Below are 21,577 nucleotides of genomic sequence, written 5' to 3'. Positions count from 1 at the left end.
GAAAAGAGTAATATGTGACAATACAAGGGAAACTCCTAAATGAGAAAGGTGTTATGTTTATGAAAGCCTGGTAATAAAAACTAGTGACCTAAAAGCAAATTCAGCTTAATTATTATCTGAGGAACTGCATGCTGACATATTACTATTAACATGCTGACAAGAGATTAAACTGATGTATAGCTAACCATTTACTAAACACTCCCCTTAGGAAGATTGCCTTATCAGATGTCCAGTCATTTGCACTCATGCACCCTTGCATCTACAGTATGTGTGAGTTAATAACAAATTCTTACCTCTTCTTTTTCTGCGGCCTTCTCCTGCCACCCCTCCTTCATCATCACCTTCATCCATCTCTTCTGATCCACTTCCCTCTGATCCAGATATCTCTTCACCTAGAATCACACAAAAACACAGGTCAAAAAAAGACAAGTCAGTCTTGAGAAAAAATACTTCTGATCCAAACAGCATGATTACTTTTTACTGTGATGCTTATTACCTTCCACTAGTTTCTTCTTTAGTTCCTCAATCTCCTTCTGAAACTGGCGCAATAGGGCATCCTTTGGATCCTCGTTGATCCTGGCTTTGTTCTTGATGTTTTTAGCCCTATTAGCATAGCGGAGGGTACTGATGGTCTCATCATAATTATAGTCTGCGGGGCCTATATTTGCACACTGGTGGGGAGAAGTATGCCATTTAAAAACTGAGGCAAAAACCGTTATGTCAAAGTCAAGTATATAAAAATGCTTAGAATTTATAAATGCTTCGGAAATGCACATTTATAGCTCTCTGAAATTAAGCATTTGTTGCTTTGACCACTTAATGTTTAAAATGAGTTTGTTGCATAAATGCTTATGGTACAATTTTCAACATTCACTCTACCATCATGGTCTTGGAGTTTCCTCCTAGTGAATCCTGCAGCAGACGGGTTAGTTTAGAGTTCCTGTAGGGCACGTGTGTACTCTTTCCGTCCACCAGAGCAGAGATGACGTTACCCAGTGTGGAGAGAGAGAGATTGATCTTTGTCGCTTCCTTTAAACGCTGACCTGTGGCTCCAGTCTTGCCCTGTCTTTCCGAGCCCTGTAGGGGTAGGGGGGCACATTAATTGGTTTTGGTCAGATAGATTGCGAGAATTATATCCTAGTTACATCTGTATCATCTCATTTTCTTGGAAGTACTTTATTTTTTTCCTGAGAAATTTCTGGCCGCAGATACATACTGCAAGATCAACCAAATGAAGCTTTCCCATGCGCACATGCTGGTTTCCATCCACACCCTTCTCGCTGCACTCGATGGTGATGGTGAAGATAGCATGAGAACGAGAGCTGTGTTCATTCATGTTTGTGGCACCGACAGAACCTAAACACAGTGAAATATCATTTGATCAGACAACATGACATATATATATATATATATATATATATATAAAAAATCATAATAATATTATCTATATATATATAAAAGTATATAAATGTGCAATGGACTTGGAAATGAACGATTATCTGGAAGATGACAAAAGCACATTGCAATAAAGTATAAAATACAACATGATTCATGAGTATTGTGTACTTAAAATCTTTAAAAGTTGGCCTGAAAATAGATTTTTTTAGAATAATCTATATGTCAGCACTTTATAAAATTGACTTTCAACAGAACGTAAAGTATGCACAAGTAGTCTTTGCCCATAAGCCCATTGCTTAATAGTTTGCATGCATTGCATTTTAAATAAAGTAACAATTAGGTATTTTATTTTATGTATATCAATTAACTAAATCCACACAATGTTGTATATGATGCAACATTGCTTAAGCCCTCTTTAAAGTTCCTCTATATTTCCATTTCTTGAAAGCAAGGTCCTTCTTAAGTGGTTTCATTACATATTGCACAGATAAACATCTCAGTGAAAAATAAAGAGCAATGTTTGATTTTGTGGGTAACTTTTTCCTTTTTCATGCTGTCAATGTTTCTGCTCACGGTTTTTGTGGCCCATGGTCATTATCCTGTCCATGTCGTCAGCATTGTTCACAACGTAACCAGAGAGGTCTTTGATATACACGCCAACATCTGGTCTTTCTTTTACCTGTGAGGAATGATGAAGGAGGAGAGTTGAAATTCCATCAACTGCTGTCAGCATCAAACAGTCAATACAAGCAAATCTGTTCACCCATCTTCTACAAATGTTTCTGTTCGGTAAAATGACTGTACTGACCTTTATGAAAGGTCCTTCGAGACAGTTTTGATATGAATCACTGAACTCTATGTTTTAGTGTTGGTTTAAAATATAATTTTACCTCTAGCCTCTGCATCTGGTCTTTCCCCAACAGGTCTCGCACTTCCTCATTGTAAATCTCCAGATATGAAACACGAACCAAAAACCTGTGAAAGTTAAATGCATATTAAAATGCTGAAATGTACAGCTACAAATGGCAACGGGCCTTGTACAACTTTCATTCACACGTTGCTTGACAAAAACTCTGTTTACATGTAGCCATTTTATTCTGCTAATAAAAATGCCTTACATAAGCAATATGAAAAGCAAATCAATTCTTTTTTTTAAAGGATGGGCTAAAAAAAATGTTTTCTTTAAATGCTTTGCCAAAACACATTGTATTCTCTGAATATGCATGAGCTCCCTCACTTGAGTAAAATTAGAAATGCACAACCCTCACCACCAATATTTATTATATTTCAAGTTTTGTTCCTAAAGAAACCGTTTTTGAATATATGTTTTTACTTGCGGGGCAATAAACAAAAAAAAAACATGGCTTGTTTTTCAGTAAGACTTATTACAGTTTGTTTAGATAAAACTATTGCAGTTTACTAGTTAAAAAGTCCTGTCTACAGATTAGTTTATTTCAAATGATTGATTGATGATGCTTGTGGTGGTGTGTGCATATTAGAAAACTAAAACAAGACACAAAAGTTTTCACTTAATTTGATGCTGATGTACACTGGGAATTGTCTGCTGGACTAATTATGGGTGTAGACCAAATATGTTTTTTTGCTAATTTTACTGATTATCTGCCAAATGATTGCTTTCTTACCTTGTGTCACCCTCTGCCTTGGCAATGTGACCAAAAACATGAGCAAAGGAGTTTGGGATTATTCCTCTGAGTTCTGGCACTGCTCTCACACCCTCCATGGTGAATGTTTTTCCTGTGCCAGTTTGCCCATAAGCAAAAATTGTGCCTGAAATGAACAGCAGAGCATAAAATCACAGCTCCAGTGCCAGTAAATAATATGAAAATAAAATAATAGTAGTTATTATATTAGGCCTATAGTACAGTTAAAAAAACAAATTTGAAGATTAGACTTGTTATTGGCTACAAAGTGCATGTTTAAAATGTCTAACAGTTAATACAGTCATTACAATGATTTATGATGCACATTTTACAGCAATGGTTTATAAATAAAAAATACAATTTTACCATTGTATCCCTCTAATACAGAGTCAATGATGGGGCGAGCAGTGAGATTGTAGACATCCAGCTGTTTGCTGTCTGGTCCAAACACGGTGTCAAATGTGAAAGTCTTTGGAGGCTCATGGGGCGTCTCCAATTTGTTAACCGTTATGGTCCCACGATTCTCGTCCACAATTACGGCCTGTTTGTGGCTCATCATCTTCTCTTTCTGGTTGAAGGGACGACATCTAACCACCACCTTGACATTATCATTGACCTCCTGCTTGTCAGGTTTCTCAAGCTTATTGCTCTGAAAAAAAGTAATGAGATATAGATATTCCACAGGATGTAACGTTAAGATATTATGTAACGTTAGTGACAATCAACCAGCAAACCTTGCAGTTAACCAACATGGACATATTACACCTGTCAAGCTGTAACACCAAGTAGTCAGTGTGCAGTATAACGTTACACTGACTAGCTACTATATCCTACATAAATAATATGAGCTCGCAGCTATCTTAGCAAAGACTGACTCGTTCAAAATGAAACTAGCTAGGTAGCTATCTGCTTTGCATTTGCTGGGTTGCTAACGTTAGGTAGGAAATATGGGCAAACGTTACTAGTTATAGTTAAAAATATGGTTTGCTGGGTTGCTAATACATCTATGGTTGCTAGGCAGGCTAACGTTACTAACGTTAGAGATAACGTTAGCTAACTAGTACGATAAATGGACATTAGCAAATTTGGTAACAAATATTTATGTCAAATAACCCACACTGTTAACACTTCATGCTAATTGATTTGTGGTAATGGGAAAACAGACGTCGAAAACAGTGTACCATTTCCTTGTTTCCTAGCTAGCTATAGCTACTAACTACAGGAACGACAACTGTTAAGCTAACGATGCTAACCGGTTAGCATCACATCAGGGAGGTCGGAGGAAGGGAGGAACCCCTTTGCAAGCAAAACAAATAGCTACAATCAGGCGTTTCGACTTACCGGCATAGTGAGAATTCAGAAAGGCGATTATAGCATCTAAAATTGACAATTCAATGTTTGAAAGGCGTTATTCATTTGACTCTAGCTAGGTAATCCGAAAAATTGAAATGCCCATATCATCAAGGGCTCTCACATCCGATAGCTTGTTGTCAAGTCTGTGTCAGACTGCGCATGTGTTGCATGTGTCGGTGGAAGGAGGTGGTCTTCTTTAATTGTCTATGGGTCTTCTTCAGTTGTTTGGTTACAGTATACTGTAGCTACTAAATGGCATTGTTGTGATCATAATATTTAACATATCGGGCACATACATAGACAAAGGTGGAAAATGTATGTTTACCGTAGGTGATGCAGTGCAGTGTAATAAAAGTACAAGACTCCAAACATTAGTTGTTGCTGGGCCCCATTAACCACCATTCCACCCAATCTCTGTGCATTGTGTATGACATTCCTATGCTAGAATTTTGCCTGACCCCAATTTCTTCAACTATAATATGTCTCACTAAGCACACAACTCTTATATAACCACATAACCAAACATGTTTGGTTCTTATGTGTTTATGTGCCTCTTATTAGCTCATTAGTATTAGTATTTAAATTACCACAGTTGAACCCCAGTAAATTAGTGGGGCCCCTAGGCATGTCGATAATCCAGATTTTCGTGTGCCTGTAGTCACAGATTGCAGAATAAATTTTAACATGTAGAACATAGGGTAGCTCAGAAAACATAATAAGGAGTTGTGTACTCAGTTGCCATACTAAAATAGTCCTTTCATTATGTGGGTATTTAAACATGCTGCAAGTACAGGTTGGCCTATTTTTGCCTACTTGCATATTCTTTTTTGCAGTTGGAGTTACGCATGTGGCTTTTTGCATTTAATCTAGAATTTCGCCATTATGATAGTACTGTTAGTTGAAAAATATGTTTTAAATCTGAATTAATACACCCAACTACAAACGTTCTGGAAGTATAGTTTATTACCACATACGCAGTACATATTTACCTCATCATTTCACTAAATATATTTAAATATAGTTTGTTTCTTTGTGGGTTATGACAAAGGCACTCACCAATGCGTGTAACATGGGTATCAAACAAGGAACAGTCATTAGGTGGGATTTTGTGCAAATCTTATAATAGTACATGTGTACAAACATGCACATACATTGAAGAACACACAATATGTCTATGGAAAATTTAACCACACTCTCATATGCAATCAGAATCAAAATAAACAGCTTCTTTAAAGGATTGTCAATGGCAGTATTAACCTTGAACCTCACCACCTCACCAGGTCAGTCAAGTCATTTGGCAGCTGAACACGTGGAATATAGAAATGTACACTATTACAGGAGTACTACACAGTCAGCTGAGCCTCTCGAGGGCTTGAAGAACGATGCTGTGAAATAAGCCTGTCTGCCCATTGCTCTCCTGAGTAATTAGAACCCGTCCATCAGGTCGAGGTCTGTGGACGAGGACCAACTCTCCTTGAAGCAGACTAAGCTCTGAGTCTGTCTGGGCTAAATGTGTTGTCGTCACTCTGTGTCTGGAAAACAAAAACAAAAGATGCCATATGTTTTTGTCCAGTCCGTCAAATCAAGCAGCCCAACTGATAATCAATGTGCTTTTTATTTTCAAGGACAAACAGACAAATCCAACGTACCTGCTGGGGCTAAACTGAGCTGAAACAGCTGTTAGCGACGGCTGTGACAACATTTGTTTTTGCGTGTTAGAATTTAGATCTGACGTGGCAGTTTCAAGGCCTTTTCTGAGAATAGGAGCTTTTCCTTCTTTGAGAATAATCCCTGGTCCGTCTCTTCCCAATGTGAGCGATGGGGCCCACACTTCTAACGCAGGGGGTCCAGGGCGGGAGCTGGAGGGAACATGATTTCCTGACGACCAGGAGGAGGTCCGACGTCTTGGAGGAGGGGAGTCTTCATCTGTTAAGAACCTCACTGACTTTGCCCGCTATGGGAGCAAAATATTTTCCGTAAGGCACATGCAGAACAGTGATCATAAAAATAGTGTAAAAACAATGCACATAGAGTACTTTACTTCAGACAAATGCATGCTAATGCCTCTTACAAGGAATTATCTGCATGACATTACCTTCTCTGTATTATTCTTGTGTGAGTCAGGTCTGACTAGAATAGAGTGAGGCCCATTGGGAGGCTGTCTGTCTTGCTGAAATCTTGCCTCATGTGAAGCAGTGAAGTCCCTGTCCATAAAAACTGCAGCAGCAGAGGGCGCTGCTGGCTCAGGCATCCAGCCCCGTGGTCTGCCAGAGTTGGACAGGACGCTGCTGTACTTCTTTCTCTGCAGGGCAGGTGAGTAGCCGGACGCCTGAACTTGTGCAAAGTGATGTGAGTTGGACAGGGCGTTCATATTGGACGTATGGGAGAAATGGTTTGAGGCTGAAAAACATTTTATAGGCATTTATTGACAACATAGCAAACTCTCTAATTTAAATCAAGCAAGAAGGTAGATGTGGTTGTTTAGCACTCACCTCTATGAGGGTTAAAGATTCGCCTTACAGTGTCCCAACCTTGTGAACCCCCATAAAGGGACGGTTTCCCGGCACCAGTAGATGACATTGCATGCTGTGCTCCATTTGGCACAGATGGGACCTGTCCTGTTGAGTATATCGCTCCATCAGAGTTTACCCTATCAAGAGCAAGGACCACAGCAGGATTCTTGGCAGCTGTGGGTTTCTTTCCAGCCACTGTGTTGTACTGTGAGGACGCATTAGCTGCTTTGCTCTCCAGAAGTCTGGCCGAGGTTCTGCAGTGAGGCAATGAGACACTTAGTACATACTGAATATCACTGTTAAGTTTCTGTGAACCACACACCAGCTTCAGTTTTTTATTTCTGCTTTGTGATTCATTTAAATGTATGCATGATGACATGTTGCCCTGCCCACACTAAATTACTGTCCAAATGCAAATGTCATTTAGCTCCCACTTTCTGTAGTCAGGGATCACAGCCTCTCACCTGAGCACAGGCGTGATGTAGTTGCTGGGCAGAATGCCCACTTTGCCTGTTCTGAGCGATAACCCACGCAGCCAGCCTTCTTTGAACTTTCCGTACACTCCAACCATCTCTCCTTTCCTCAGCTCCAGCTCCTCAGGTCGTCGTGGTTTGTAGGAGTACAGGACGGCACACCTAAGGAGTCACACAGGGGGTTTGTATATGTTACAACCAAAATTTGTAATATTTATTATATCCATATTATGCTGCCTTTTTATGGGTATTTGAGTGCTTCTTGTGTCTTTTTCTATTCATATCATGCACCTTTGATATGACATTATCATATCATCAATATAATGTTGAAAACACTGACTCACACACTGATGGAGAGCTGTTGCGTAGAGGAGTTTTTGCTGTCAGCAGAGGCAGAGGACATTTGGGGGTTTACCAGAGCCATAGAGATGTTGGGTGGAGTCTCACTGGTCATCTTCTTCTCACTCTGTAATGAATGGAAATCATTACATGGAATCCAGATGGTGATGCACTTTTTATTTAATTACCATTATTTAAGAATTTCTTGTATTTGTATTTGCAAACACGCTTGCCTCAAAAAAAGTATTCTAAATTAAATAATTGGCACAGCCATGCTTTGAATGCTAATGCCAGCATGATAACATGCTTATAATGCTAGCATGTATAGGTTTAGCAGGTATTTTTCCCATGAACATGGTCTTACTTTTACTTTGTAATAACGTGTGGGACATTAACGTATGTACCAACATTAAATTGCAATCCCTCCAATAGTTGTGAAGATGTTTTACTAAAGCCCAAATTGTCAAACCGCTTAGGGTGCTAGCGAAAAAGTCAGCGGATCAACAAAGTCAATAGCAATTAGCATCTCATAATTGCTGAGATATTTCAGTCTGGCCCAAAGTGGTGTAGTGACCAGAGATGTCTGTACTGAGAAGACAGGAACTTAGGAACTCAGACTGCTTAAGCCTCATTCTAACTTCAGATAAACTTTGGTATATATTTCTGCAAGGAATCATGATTGTGGATTTTGTTCCCTAATCAGGAAAGAAAATTTTAATGCCCATTATGAAAGGAAGTCATATGGGTGCCGGCTCTACCAACTGAGCTATCAGGGCTCCCAAGCAAAAACTATTACAAAGGAAATATGTGTATTGTTTTAAGAAGAAAAGAGTAAAACATAATTTCATTTTCATCATTTAATATCTTCATTCTCATAATGTCAAACATGTCTCCAATAGTAATAGCCCAATTGGGTTGACATACGGTGACAGCCTACGCAATAGCAAATGATTAGATTGCGACCTTTTCTTACTCATCAACTATTCAGCAACCCCTTGGGGTCTCAGGGTTTTCCTTTAATTTGTCAACCTTCTGTATATTAAATATTAGTACATTAGATTTGTTGGATCAGTTTTTTTAATTCTCCTTCATCAATACAGAAATAATGATGTATACATTTTACATTTTATAAAATACAGTAAAAGTAATTTGTCTTCATAGATTCTAACTGCTCTTTTTAAAGCTGAGAAACTCTGACAGGTTTGAAGTCAACGGCCTGTGAGTCAGGTCAGTGACGAGCAGGGAGTGACACACTGAGGTGTGGCTCAAAACCGTTAACACCACAGTTTGAAACATAATCCCTAATTACTTTGTTGTCAAACTGAAATGGGCCTTTTAGTGAGATCTTCATTATTTACTTTGCATTTTCTCCTCCGTTCAAACACACCCCACACACATCATGTTTTCTTATATTGTTACAGAGAACGGCATAGATAACTTTGCCCCTGCCTCTTATCTCCACAGTGATGTCTACAGAGTGTTGCTGCTATTTATAGCACTTCCACTCAACCTATGCTTAAAGTATTAATGGTGGCCAGTATGCCCGGGGTTCACTCTATACAGCATGTGCCTGGATCCCTGGAGCTCTGCCACCATTGAGCTGCAAAGCATTCACCTGTATTTCAAATAAGCACAAAAGCAGTCCTAATTAACAGGCAACCATTGTTATAAGCTCAGCCTCACTTGTCAAAGGCAGTGCTACAAGGCGGAAGTAAAGCCAGATTAAGTTATGATATAATGTCCTGAAGACATACCAGCTTTCCATCAAACAGGAGAGTGGATGAATGAGCTTTACTGCCATCTAAAGTTGTTTTGTCTATGTGCCCTTTGTGACTTTCATATGACATATGAACTAAAAGCAACTTCCTGTCCTTGCTGTGATTTCTCTGTGTCAAACTTTTTTGAGGGGAATGCGTGAAGGCCGACGCAGCAGGATGGACATACAGAAAGGAGCAGACATCTCTTTCATCTCTAGACATCTTTTACCAGCAAAGCACTGTCATCTTCTTACATTGTTGTGTAATGCAACAAGAAAAAAGCCCAACAACTATTTTGTTTATGCATTAAATTATTTACTTCTTTTCATAACTCTGTGTCCTTTTTCTATTCTTGGTTTGTGTTTTATCAGATACGGCTTCAGTTGTGCTGCAGTCACGCAATGGACAGGTGCAGTGACCCAGCAGTGGCGGTGGCTATATTTACAGGAAGAGACTAATTCCGCTTTTGGTCATGCAGTGAATAAAGTCTTATTTTGTGAAAATGGTTGACATGCTTTTGCAGCCAGAATCACTGCTGCCATACAATATCATATTTCATTTTATTTTCACTGCTGTGTAACTAGTGTTACTTAAAGGGGTGTTATCTTTAGAAGCCTTTTCCTGGATTCCTACCTCCCCTTTACAATGATGTTACTCTGTATCAAGCCTTATTATTATTTTTTTTAACAATGTGCTAATAAACTAAATTAACGAAATGTAATTAATGTCCACCTTTTGGTGTTGCCCCGTCAGCAAGAACGGTCAACCAGCTACCTTCCTCTCATTCTATCCCATCCTTCAAAAGTAGAATGGGATAGAATATGAATAAAAATGAGAGGATTTAATAGTTATTCTCATAGTTATGCTAGATATGTTATTTGCATTTATTCCTATTATTTTTTATTTTAATAATATCTCATATATTTCTTTATTTTTGTCTCCAGATTTTGGTCATGCCAACTGATTGGCTCATGCACTGACAGACACAGTGCAACAGCCAATACCAAGGTCCTTAGTTATCATTTTAAGAACATAATTCTAGTTAGTTTTCAATGTTGCCTCAAATTTCAATGTTAACTACAAATAAGCTTTTCGTAACAACAATATCAAGTGTTTTGGTGTACCAAATATAATGTGGAATTGAACTTTTCTATGTTGCAATATGTTTTTGCTTTTGGCTTGCATCCATTCTCAATATTTCTCTTGCATAACCATGCCAATATTCAAACTAAAACACATCGTAACCTCCACAGTCAGTGGGAAGAAGCATCTCTCTGTGAACCAGTGTACCCGGAGATGAGAGCTGATGGGATGCAGCACTAAGAATAGCATGGGCTGGCTTGGTCAGTAGAGAACTCAGACCCGGCTTTAAGGACAGAGCCCTCCGCTCCTTTAAAAAGGGTGCGGTGGCTTGTCTGCTATTAATGGCCCACTGATATGAGAGTGAGTGTTACCTGCTTAGTGAAGAGGAAGGAGTTTGAAGGCAGGGGAGAGAGAGGGGTCTGTTATGTAACTTCACCAGTGACTCATCATCAGCATGAGAGAGATAAGAAGACACACTGAGGGACTCTCCAAGCCTCCCACTCTCTTCATCTATCTCTCATTTTTCCTCCTCCTAGTTTCTACATCTTATGTTTTGCCTTTTTGCAGTTTGTTTCTCTTCCCAGCTCTATGCCATCTCTTTTTTTCAGGATTTCCTCTCCCATTTTCCTCGTCCTGTCTTATCACTTCCCTTTTCCTGCTTTTTATGTTGTTCTCAAGTCTCCTCCAACTCCCTTACACTCCCGGTTTTTCTCCAACCTGCATGAGGTTGTATAATTATAAACATGTATAATTGCAGGATAGAGCTGTGAAATTCAAACTGGATAGAAGGACATCATTATCTCAGGGGGTAGGGCACTTATCAGCAGGTTACATATTACATCCACTAAATACATTGCAGAGGCTATGTTGGCACTGCACTCAAACTGTAGCTGGCTATAACTTTATGCAGTATTCACAGTATTGTATTACATTGTTTCTAATGTAAAATGAATGGCAATGTGTCTGACTGCACACATAAAAAAGTTAATATGAAATATGTCCATGGAAACTTGCTGTCATGCAATATAGACTGTATAAAATATGCATGACCATATCTTGTTGGTCGCACAAAAAAAGTGGGTTAGTAATTCATCCTGATAAGTTGAGAACAAAATATTCTTTTATTATATTCAGAAGTTTAATTCATCTATGACAAAGGCAGCCCTAAAAGAGCCTCAAGAAACATTGAAATATCTGAAAAAAATGTTTCAGATTCAATAGCATTTGAGACTTTGTCACACACACACTCTAATATACACGAATAATATAGACGACATGATAGCAATAAAGGCTCCTTTTTTTCACTAGCATTGTGTTTCCTATTCCTAGTTAATAGAATTAGCTTTTAGACATAATTAGACAATTACACAACTTCCCTCAAGTACTATATTTCCCTGAGCTGAAGAAAGACAAAGGACACACACCCTGTTTGACTTCTATTTCTTTATGAGGGGAAACCCTGGCTTATATCCCAGGACTCTTGATTAAAGACCTTAAAAAGTTTCTGTCCTCTCACCTCCAGTCCTCACTCCTTTCATATCTAGCCCTTTTCCACATCTGTGTTGTCTTAATGGGAGAGACTAAATCATGTAGCAGCTAACATAAGGGCGATGCCTCTCTCTCTCATTCATTCCTGAAGGTTAGTGTCATGGTACCCTGAGGACAACTTGATCCCTTAGTGCTTCAAATAAAGAAATCTATTACCTCACAGAAAACCCTCATGCCTTTTGCCAACCACATGCTTTCTGTTAAAACAAATCAGTGCAAACAAAACAAAGCCAAACACCGTTGAGCTCAAAGATGACGAGAAAGAGACATCTGATAAAACTAAGAAGCTTCTCACATCACTATACTATGCATAAAGGCAGATATGTTGCCAGACGACTCACCTGTAACAGGTGTCTGTGTGTAGTGTCAGAGTGGCGTCTAATTCGCTGAGAGTTCACTCTAGATGGATGAGAGTGGCCCCGGGCAGCAAGAGACACCGAGAGGTGCTGTTGCCGACTCTGACGGTCGAAGCTGCTGATATTGGTTGTCTCTCCTTTGGTAGTCGGATAAAAGTTGTTGCTGATGGCTGCGGGCTGTTTCCGCTGGTTGGTGAGGGGCAAAGCATTGATCATGGGTGTCTTTGCTGGGACTTGAAGGACTCGATAATGGGTGGTCCTATTGGATACGTCAGTGGTCTTGTCTTTGCCCCCACTCCCAGTCCGATGTTGAAATTCTGCTGAGTCACTCCTCCTCCGATTCTTTCCCTCTAGCAGTTTGGCAGCCGCTGGGTTTGGCTGAAAGAGATGAACACATTAAGAAAATCCTAACACAAAGAAAAGTCAATCATCATTCCACTCTTTCCTACCTGCTACTCATGCTGTGAACCTCTGCTCCTGCTGATCAGCGAAACGTCTAAATACACCCACTTATCACTACTCCACTCACCCCTACAACTTGTTGGACAGGCAGGCAGGCAGGAGAATAAGTGCCAGCCAATAATCTAGGAAGGGTTGACTGGTGCTGAGAGAGATGCTGCACAGACAGGCAGACAGACAGACAGACAGACAGACATGGCAAGGTTAATACTTTCACTCCCCACAGTGATGTGCTGTTATGCCACCCAAGCAGTGAAAGCATTACTGTGTTCTCACGCCTGGCTGCACGACACGAGAAGAGGAAGACTCAGAGAGAGGAGAGAGGGGAGAGGGGAGGAGAAAAGAGGAGGATGAAAGAATAGAGTACAGAAGTAGAAAAATATGAAGAGTGCAACTGATGCCGGGCTTTAGGAGAAGAAATGGGTGGACAGCAGATGAAAGGAGGGAGAGAGGACTAAGAGGAGTGGAAGAGAAACAAAATATTAGAAAAAAAACTAAGGCAAAACAGATGAAAAGTGAGGGAAGTAAACAAGAACTGAATGAGGCACCAAATTAACCCCACTGTAGGAACAAATACAATTTCCCTCGGCACGGATGAAGTTAATTCCTGAAGGCAGAAAGTAGAGAGGAAAACAAATGACAGTCAGGTAGCTAAGCAAGCGCTGCCAACCTGAGTAAGCCACATAGTCATACACTAATGAGCAGCTGCAGACACAGCACGGCTTCACAGATTAGCTCTCTGCCTCAGCACTTTGCAGCGCAGGAGTGACATTTATGTATGAATCAAAGATTTGAATGAAAGTCAAGGTTGCACCCTGGCAGTGACCTGGAATTAATGACATCCAGCGATGACATCTATGGCTTAATTCATTACAAGAGCTACACCATCAGACCAAAGTGCCAAACAGCATGTGTCAACCTTGATCACGCTGAAAAGGCCACAACCCACATTCAAACACTGGAAGGATAAAGAAACTGAGTACTAAGAAGAACTCACCTCTGTAAACTGCAGAGGGAAAATTCCAACTTTCTCACCAAGCTTTGCTTCAATCCAGTGTTCATCCACCCGTCGGATGACACTCAGGATGTCTCCCTGTAAACCAGAAATAACTGACTTAGAAAAAGTGTTAAAAAACGCGAAAGGGCAAAGAAACCCCTGGAAGAAAAAAAAACAGGATGCCGGGTGCTTATAACAGAGTGTGCTCGCCCTGGAGACTGAGCACTCAGCTCAGAAACTCTCCAAGCTCTACATTTCTCGAGCAGCATGTGACATCAACTGCCTTTGTGTCTGCCGGCCCAGTCCTTTCTGCGGCCAGCCTTGCTCTCAAAACCATTTGACCATCTGCATTAAAACTGGAAAAAAAAGCAAGTGCTTTAATGGAGAGCACACAAGTACTGAGGCCCTTATATAACTGCCTCAGAATTCTTTCAGAGTTGGTAACAACCACTGCAGCAGAGGTCTGAGCCTCCAGCTCCACAAGTCTCTCAAAGCAGTGAAAAGAACAAAAAGCATTGATATTAACCAGGGAAATTAGGCTAATTTTAGAATTCATGAAACTAAATATTTCAGAGCTGCAAAATTAGTCATTTTAAAGCTGAAATGGCAAAACCTTTCTGGCTCCAGTTTCACACGTGAATAGTTTCTGATTTTCTTACACTGTACATTGAATATTTCCAGGTCTTGGACCATTGAAGACATCACCTTTGCTCACTTATAAACCCAATGGCTGCTTACAGTCCAAACAAATAACCAAGAAAATAATCGGCGGAATATTAAAAAATGTTTCTCCGTATGACAGAAAATTTCTGTCATATTACTTGACATTTTAGCCCAAGTGTACAATTAGCACCAGCTAATGGTTTAGCAGAGGTAGTTACCCATACCATGATGCATCCAATCTTAAAGGGATACTTTCCCTTGATTTTAGAAATATTTATATTTATATTTATGATTAACATTTTTATTTAATTTATTTTAACAAAAAAACATGAAACATTAACTACAATATGCAAGAAGCTCTGCATTATCTTTATGTGGACAGTGCATTTGAACGCCAGACATCCAGCACATCTGGACAGACCTCCCCTACTCTGCTGGGTGGCGGGCTCCATGCACTGGCGCCACAGAGGGAAGCCAAACACTGCTCATGTCAACACACTGCCCACACTGACTTGACATACCGCTGGATTTCTAACAGCAAAATACCTCTTTAAGATCAATTTAGTTAGTAGATCATGGCCTAAACAGCACCACTCATTACAAACAGTATAATTAAGATGAAATAGCACCTTTGCTCTTCTCCCCTGAAGGTTAATGCATTATTATTCCCTGAAGGTTAAAGTAAACATTTTGTGTGCGTTAATTAAAATTATAAAACCCTGCAAGTATTTTCAAGTGAACCCCATGAAAGTAAGAACAGTTTCCTGTCGTGTACAGTAGTTTGAGAGTCAGACCTTGAGGAAGTTGAGACAATATTTACTGTCTTCCAGATTCCTCTCTTCGGGGTTAAAGTCATGCAGCGCCCTGCAGAAAGCCGGAGGTTGGGACTGCTGGAGGGGCTGTGGCATCTGGCTAAAGGCCTGCAGGGTACTGGCAGTGACGGATGCACTGCTACTGTTACCGGTGTTTCCGTGGTGCCAGCTCTCATCCATGTTGCGTTTTGGGGTGATCCCGTTAGCAGGCGCGAGGACTGGCTCTTCTGACAAGTAATCTCGTTGGTTTCGCATGACAGCTCTGAGAGCAAGCTGAAGAACAGACAAAAAACATTATATCAGCTACTGGATGTTCAAATGAAATGGTGAATTTATTTAACATGATGATATACATTTATGAAGATAGTGAAATCAATAAAGATGGGGGTGTAAAGGCCCTCTAGGCTCCACTCTCGTTGGAAGATGAAAAATATTGTGACTGATTTGCAAATCACATACTTTGTCTTCTTGCTTTTAATATGTAATCCTACTGCAGCTGCCCTTACAAAGTAAGTATTGTTGCATGTAGCATGCATATAATTGGGACATTCTTTAACACGTCGCGCCTTGAACTTTGGCCCTCTTGCACATATATGTTGCGCAAAGGATTGTGGGTCAGAATGGCCAGGAAAGAATGCTGGCTTGCATACAGCAAAATCCGACCGAATGCAGTAGGGCATCCTGGTATTTTTGGCATACTGCATTTGACATACTATTTATTGGGATATACTAAATATTTTTCTGGCAACCTAAATAGTATGATAGTATGAGTATTGAAACACAGTTTATGTCTTGCCAATACTGCATTTTCAGGAGGTGAAACATGATGCTATTTATTTTGTCCTTTACTTTAACTGTGTCTTTGCTGCAGTCAATGTCTAAAAAAATGCTGCAGTCCCGACACACATTACAGGCTCTAAGCTGGTGTGTCTCATACAGTTCAACACATGCTGGTTTTAGTTTTCAGGACATTTATTAACAAGAGTGCAGGCTGACAAACCTCTGCATGTCCGTAGCAGATTTTGTCCTGAACAGATACACAAACCCCAATTGCAATGACGTTGGGACATTGTGTGAAATGTAAATAAAAACAGAATCAAAAAATGATTTGCAAATCCTTTTCAACCTATATTCAATTGAATACACTACAAAGACAACATATTTAATGTTTAAACTGATTAACTTTATTGTTTGTTGACGCCTGCAGCACGTTCCAAAAAAGCTGGGACAGGGGCAACAAAAGACTGGGAAAGTTGAGGAATAAACACTTTGTTTGGAACATTCCACATGTGAACAGGTTAATGGGAAACAGGTGAGTGTCAGGGTTGGTATAAAAGGAGTTTGCCCAAACATCCAAAGATGGGGCGAGGTTCACCACTTTGTGAACAACTGCATGACCAAAGTTTTCAACAGTTTAAGAATGTTTCCCAACGTACAGTTGCAAGGAATTTAGGGATTTCATCATCTACAGTCCATAACATGATCAAGAGATCCAGAAAGTTTTGAGAAATCTCTGCACGTGAGCGGCAAGGCCGTAAACCAACATTGCATGCCCGTGATCTTCAATCCCTCAGATGACACGGCATTAAAAACCTACATCATTATTATTAAGGATATTACCACATGGGCTCAGGAACACGGAAAACTATTGCCAAAGTTCGTCGCTACATCCACAAGTGCAAGTAAAAACGCTACCATGCAAAGCGAAAGCCATATATCAACAACACCCAGAAACAGCTCCGGCTTCCCTGGGCCCGAGCTCATCTGAGATGGACTGACACAAAGTGGAGAAGTGTGCTGTGGTCCGACAAGTCCACATTTTAAATTGTTTTTGGAAATCAAGGATGCTATGTCCTCTGGGCCAAAGAGGAAAATGACCCTTCTGATTGTTATCAGCGCAAAGTTTAGATTTTTCAGTTACACCCTGAGACACTAAATTATTTCCAGCAAATGTAATAAAGAACATTTAAAACTTGTATGACTTTTCACAAAATGAATTGTGTTCCTTTTGCTCCCTAGATTTCTACAGTCTTATATGTTGATGCAGAAGTTTTTTCAAAGCATTATGCAACTGCTTAATATATAATTGGTTTTAAAGAATTGAATCTGCAAATCACAACAGATTTTTTTTTAAAACACCTACAGCCATATATTTTTCCTTCTTAGTGTTAGGCCAAGCTTACTTTTTATCAGGTTCCTCCTCATAAATGTATCTAAAGACCACATGTTGTTGTTGCTATTGAGATAAGTACACTAAATGAACTGTTGTTATACCTGGCCTTAGTGAAAGCATGACGGTTGAGGACATTACAGTATACTACATAGTTTAGCACGGAAGGTTTAAACTGCAGAATGATCACAAACTCCCCCTCATGAACTTGGCTGCACTTTTTAAACTGTGGCTGAACTCAGGCTACGGATTACAAGTAAACTCTTAAATGCTCTGAGCCGTTTATGCACAGGACTATAGAGGAGACGGGTTCTGTTTCCCTCATCACCTCAGAGAATAAAACATCAGCATCATATGAAAACTGCGTAATGACTTACTGACTGTGTAGTACCATTATGATCCTCAGATCTCAGTTGGGTTCAAATTAAATGACCGTGAAGGATGTTTTGCACGGACCTGCTTTACACAGATAAATGAGTTTTAAACATGCACCAAAAATGTCTTATTTTATCATTATCCATACTTAGTTATAGTATAGAACATAGTTTTCTGACAATAATATACACCTGTAAAATACCTATTACTAAACAATAATAATACGCATTGGGCTTTGTGTGATTCCGTTTGTTATCAAATCATTACTCCGAGGACAAATCAGTTGAACTCTATTAATTAGTGAGCAATCTGCTACAATCTGTGAGTCCCTTATGTTATAGATGTTACAATTTGGTTTCTCTTGGTCAGTTCTTTTAGTCCTGTCTTCCTTTAGTTAACTTTTCATCCTTAAAATTTGAATCTTTGTATGTAACACTCATTTCTTCCATTACATTCGCTATATTTGGAAAAGCCCTACTGCATGGCCTTCCTACAGCTATTGCCCTGTATAGTAGGCGTTTAAAGTGATAATAGAGCTCTTCTCATTTTGGTTGTGTCTGAGGACAAGGAAAAGACTACTGTGGTTCATGGGTTCCTAAATGTGCCAGAAGAGTGATGATTAGACACTATTCATACCGGTTTGATTTGATCTCCTCACTTTAGGTCCAGAAGAACACTAACTTACACTTTCTCAGAGAAACCATTTTGGTAGGTCAGAGCACACTCCAACACTTATTTACCATAATCTCATACAGTGAACAATGTTGTTTAAGTTTGGGGAACACACAGCGGTGAGTAAGTAATTCAATAGGTCAGAGATGAAACACACGATCCTATTCCACAAAGTGCAAATGAATAAATCAATGAGACATCATAGGGTTGGGCGAAAAGACAATAAATACCATGAGGAAATATACGTTTCTCAACCTTCAGACATTTCACCACAATGTCTATACAGAGCTCGCCCTTTAACATGTGTGGGATCACTAGGACATTGTGGGCAATGTTGCAAATCAATGAGCAGAATTGCTTAATGGCGACTTTTTCAATAAAATAAAATTCTTTGATTTGTCTGGTATTTAATATAATGGATTAGCCAAAAACAGATATTCATGTCTAATGATGTCATCTGTTAAAGTCTTCTCAATTGATTTTCCAGAAATTTCTCACTATAATAATATACAGTATATCAATATAGTGATGGAAGATTAATGTACACATATACACTGTGTTACCCAAGGAGGCCGTGTTTAAAATCCAAAGTAAGGAAGAACAAATGCATTCAAAATCTAAAATGTGTTGGGCTTTGAAAAATAGTCAGCATCGAAAAACAATTGTTTTAACACTTGTTTTAAACAGGCTTAACCAAGTCACAAACACTGGCATTTTTGGTAATCACTGAGGCAGCAACTTCTTCTTTGTTGTTGTTTGCTAAAATTGTCACCCAAAGTAGAGACAAACCTAGTAGTTCTAGGTTATATTTCTTATAGATATGCAGAGGATTATAGGCCGGGCTCGTGCACTGACCTCATTGTGCCCTTGCTTCTCTCTGTGTTGACTCTCCTGCTGCTGCTGCTGCTGCTGCTGACCCTCCCTAACTCTCAAGCCTCCCCTGACCAAGGGCACTGCGTAACGGTCTGTCTGTCTGTCCCTGCTGGGCCCCTGTGGGCCCCGCAGCCGCTCCAGGAGCTGCACTAGCAGGACGTTTGCAGGAAGCTCCTCCACCGTCCTGGCCTGAACAGGAGCGCGACACTCGGGGCAGAGCAGCTGGGAGTGTGCTGTCTCCTGCATCTGCAGGCAGGACATACAAAACGTGTGCTGGCAGGGCAGGACCTTGGCTGACACATCCAGTGGTTCAAAACACAGAGGGCATTCCAGCAAGGCACTTAGAGCCAGCTCCTCCATTTTAAACGAGCTATAGCTCTCTTTGGGACTAGGGCTCCTGCTGCATCTGACACGCTGCAGTCCACTATACTGAGAGAGAAAGGAATGAGAAGCTAGTTAATGTCAGAAGGTATTGTCAGCAATTTTACAATGAATGAGTTACAACAGTTGTGAACCAAGTCGTCCTTAACTGTATAACAGTCACTCATACTGTAAGATAGGCTACTACCATAAAAAAGTGGTTTGATAAAGTGAAATTACTAAGATAAGTCGCTTGTAAACACTACGTTGCTTGCTTACAGGTGTTAGCACACCTGGCAGCACAGGTAAGACAGCAACAGGAACTATCCGCAGAAGACGAACTGTTCCCATATTTGCCTCAATAACACAGAGTACAGAAACATTAAGTACTTACACATGTGTCTGCCACAGTAATATGCCGCACAGTCCGGTTAGGAAATGCGTAACTTTTTCACCGCTGTCGCCATGACGCAGTGCGTTGTGGCGCTGAAGACGCCACAGTACGACGCAGAGGAGGCGCGTGAGCTACAGCCTACGTCAGCTTACATTCGCCGACAAAATTTATGACCACACGAATCCCACTTGGGAAAATTAGACTTTCAGAGAAGCTGTTAACGAGGTCTCAACCGCCACCGACTGCTTCATCAGGAACTGTATCACATTTCACTGTCATGTCCGACTCAGTTAACCCTTCACAGCTGCAGCTCTTAAATTTACAATACCATTAACTTAAATGACAGGATAATTTGGCAATGTGATAAAAAAGTATATAGGCTACATCACGATAACACAATTATAAAAATGTTATATATGTCAAGACAACAGTTTAGGAATTGCTAAACTAGCGTTGAAATTGGGATTAATTAAAAAAGTTATATTACACAAAGTAGGCTAAATAACTAAATTGTTCAGTCTTATAATGGTTTAGGGATATGTACAGTATAGCTCCTTATTTCTATATTTGTTCTGTGTGTAGGCTACCACTTTTATTGATTAAAAAAAGAAGAGGAGAAAAAGCAAAGCAGTGTGCACAGCACTGCCATGTGGCATGGTCTCCCTCTGCTGGTGCATTCACTGTCCAGCTCTGCAGTTTATCAGTTCTGAGCCAAAGAAAATCAAATAAACCTAAAGCATTGGGGCACTGCGGTCATCACACATATTATTCTTTGCTAGACATGCAAAGCTGTCATAGTTCTTGCTGAAGATGATAATGATGATGATGGTGCACTGGTTTTAACTGTTTTTTTTTTTTTAATTTTTTTTTATCATTGTTTGGATTTCATTTACACAGTTCCAAATCCCACATTTCCTTTCTGGCATCCCAAGACTAAATAATTCATCCATATTGGCTATGTACCGAAAGTTCAGGACATCTGTTTGAATTTTTTAAACAAGCATGAATCATTCATGTCTTTCTTCACGTCAGCACAACTCGGGGAATTCTAAATATGTGCATACAGCTTTTACAGAGTGAGTGAGAGCAAAGGAGAGAGAGAGAGAGAGAGAGAGAGAGAGAGAGAGAGAGAGAGATTAGCCATGACTTATTTACATGTTCATATCAATGTTGATACAGACCTTTCCTCTTAAGCCTCTCATAGCTGATTAGCTCTGGCAGAGAAAAGGGGAGCCTAAACAGGCCTTCATTTTAGTTCATGTCTGGGAAAAAAGAAATTCTGGATTGGAAGTTATATTATTGATGACTGTAGTGCTTCCAT

At 39.9% G+C, this 21,577-nt stretch overlaps 2 protein-coding genes across 4 annotated transcripts in view; both read right to left on the bottom strand.

Moving 5' to 3' along the window:
* kif3a (kinesin family member 3A) overlaps positions 1-4,585 on the bottom strand; it is a 63,461-nt gene extending 58,876 nt beyond the window's left edge. For 2 of the 3 annotated variants that reach the window (XM_032528178.1, XM_032528179.1), the window contains exons 1-9: positions 4,401-4,585; positions 3,426-3,708; positions 3,042-3,186; positions 2,289-2,373; positions 1,972-2,077; positions 1,217-1,356; positions 880-1,077; positions 497-671; positions 294-392 (exon numbers count right to left, since the gene is read on the bottom strand). In XM_032528178.1, the coding sequence (XP_032384069.1) occupies positions 294-392; positions 497-671; positions 880-1,077; positions 1,217-1,356; positions 1,972-2,077; positions 2,289-2,373; positions 3,042-3,186; positions 3,426-3,708; positions 4,401-4,406 (1,237 nt within the window). In that variant the 5' untranslated portion in view covers positions 4,407-4,585. The remainder of the gene's footprint in view (positions 1-293; positions 393-496; positions 672-879; positions 1,078-1,216; positions 1,357-1,971; positions 2,078-2,288; positions 2,374-3,041; positions 3,187-3,425; positions 3,709-4,400) is intronic. The other variant, XM_032528180.1, reaches the window with a different exon arrangement.
* Positions 4,586-5,357: 772 nt separating this feature from the next.
* Positions 5,358-19,906, bottom strand: sh3rf2 (SH3 domain containing ring finger 2). Its single transcript, XM_032528176.1, has 10 exons — positions 19,485-19,906; positions 15,395-15,685; positions 13,938-14,033; positions 12,467-12,859; positions 7,743-7,864; positions 7,390-7,560; positions 6,905-7,179; positions 6,508-6,812; positions 6,062-6,366; positions 5,358-5,944 (listed from the first exon to the last, which is right to left on the bottom strand). Exons 1-10 carry the CDS (start codon positions 19,860-19,862, stop codon positions 5,764-5,766), a joined length of 2,517 nt encoding a protein of 838 aa, XP_032384067.1. The 5' UTR covers positions 19,863-19,906; the 3' UTR covers positions 5,358-5,763.
* Positions 19,907-21,577: the final 1,671 nt, after the last annotated feature.

Source organism: Etheostoma spectabile, chromosome 10 (assembly GCF_008692095.1).
Source record: "Etheostoma spectabile isolate EspeVRDwgs_2016 chromosome 10, UIUC_Espe_1.0, whole genome shotgun sequence".
Taxonomy (NCBI): Eukaryota; Metazoa; Chordata; class Actinopteri; order Perciformes; family Percidae; genus Etheostoma; species Etheostoma spectabile.
This window is presented reverse-complemented; position numbering and strand designations above follow the sequence as displayed.

Coding starts and splice junctions, on each gene's coding strand:
- sh3rf2 (XM_032528176.1), bottom strand. CDS start 19,862: ATGGAGGAGCTGGCTCTAAGTGCCTTGCTGGAATGCCCTCTGTGTTTT. Junction 14,034..15,394: donor ATTGTCTCAACTTCCTCAAG/GTCTGACTCTCA, acceptor TCTGGTTTACAG/GGAGACATCCTGAGTGTCAT. Junction 7,561..7,742: donor CAACAGCTCTCCATCAGTGT/GTGAGTCAGTGT, acceptor GTGACTCCTTAG/GTGTGCCGTCCTGTACTCCT.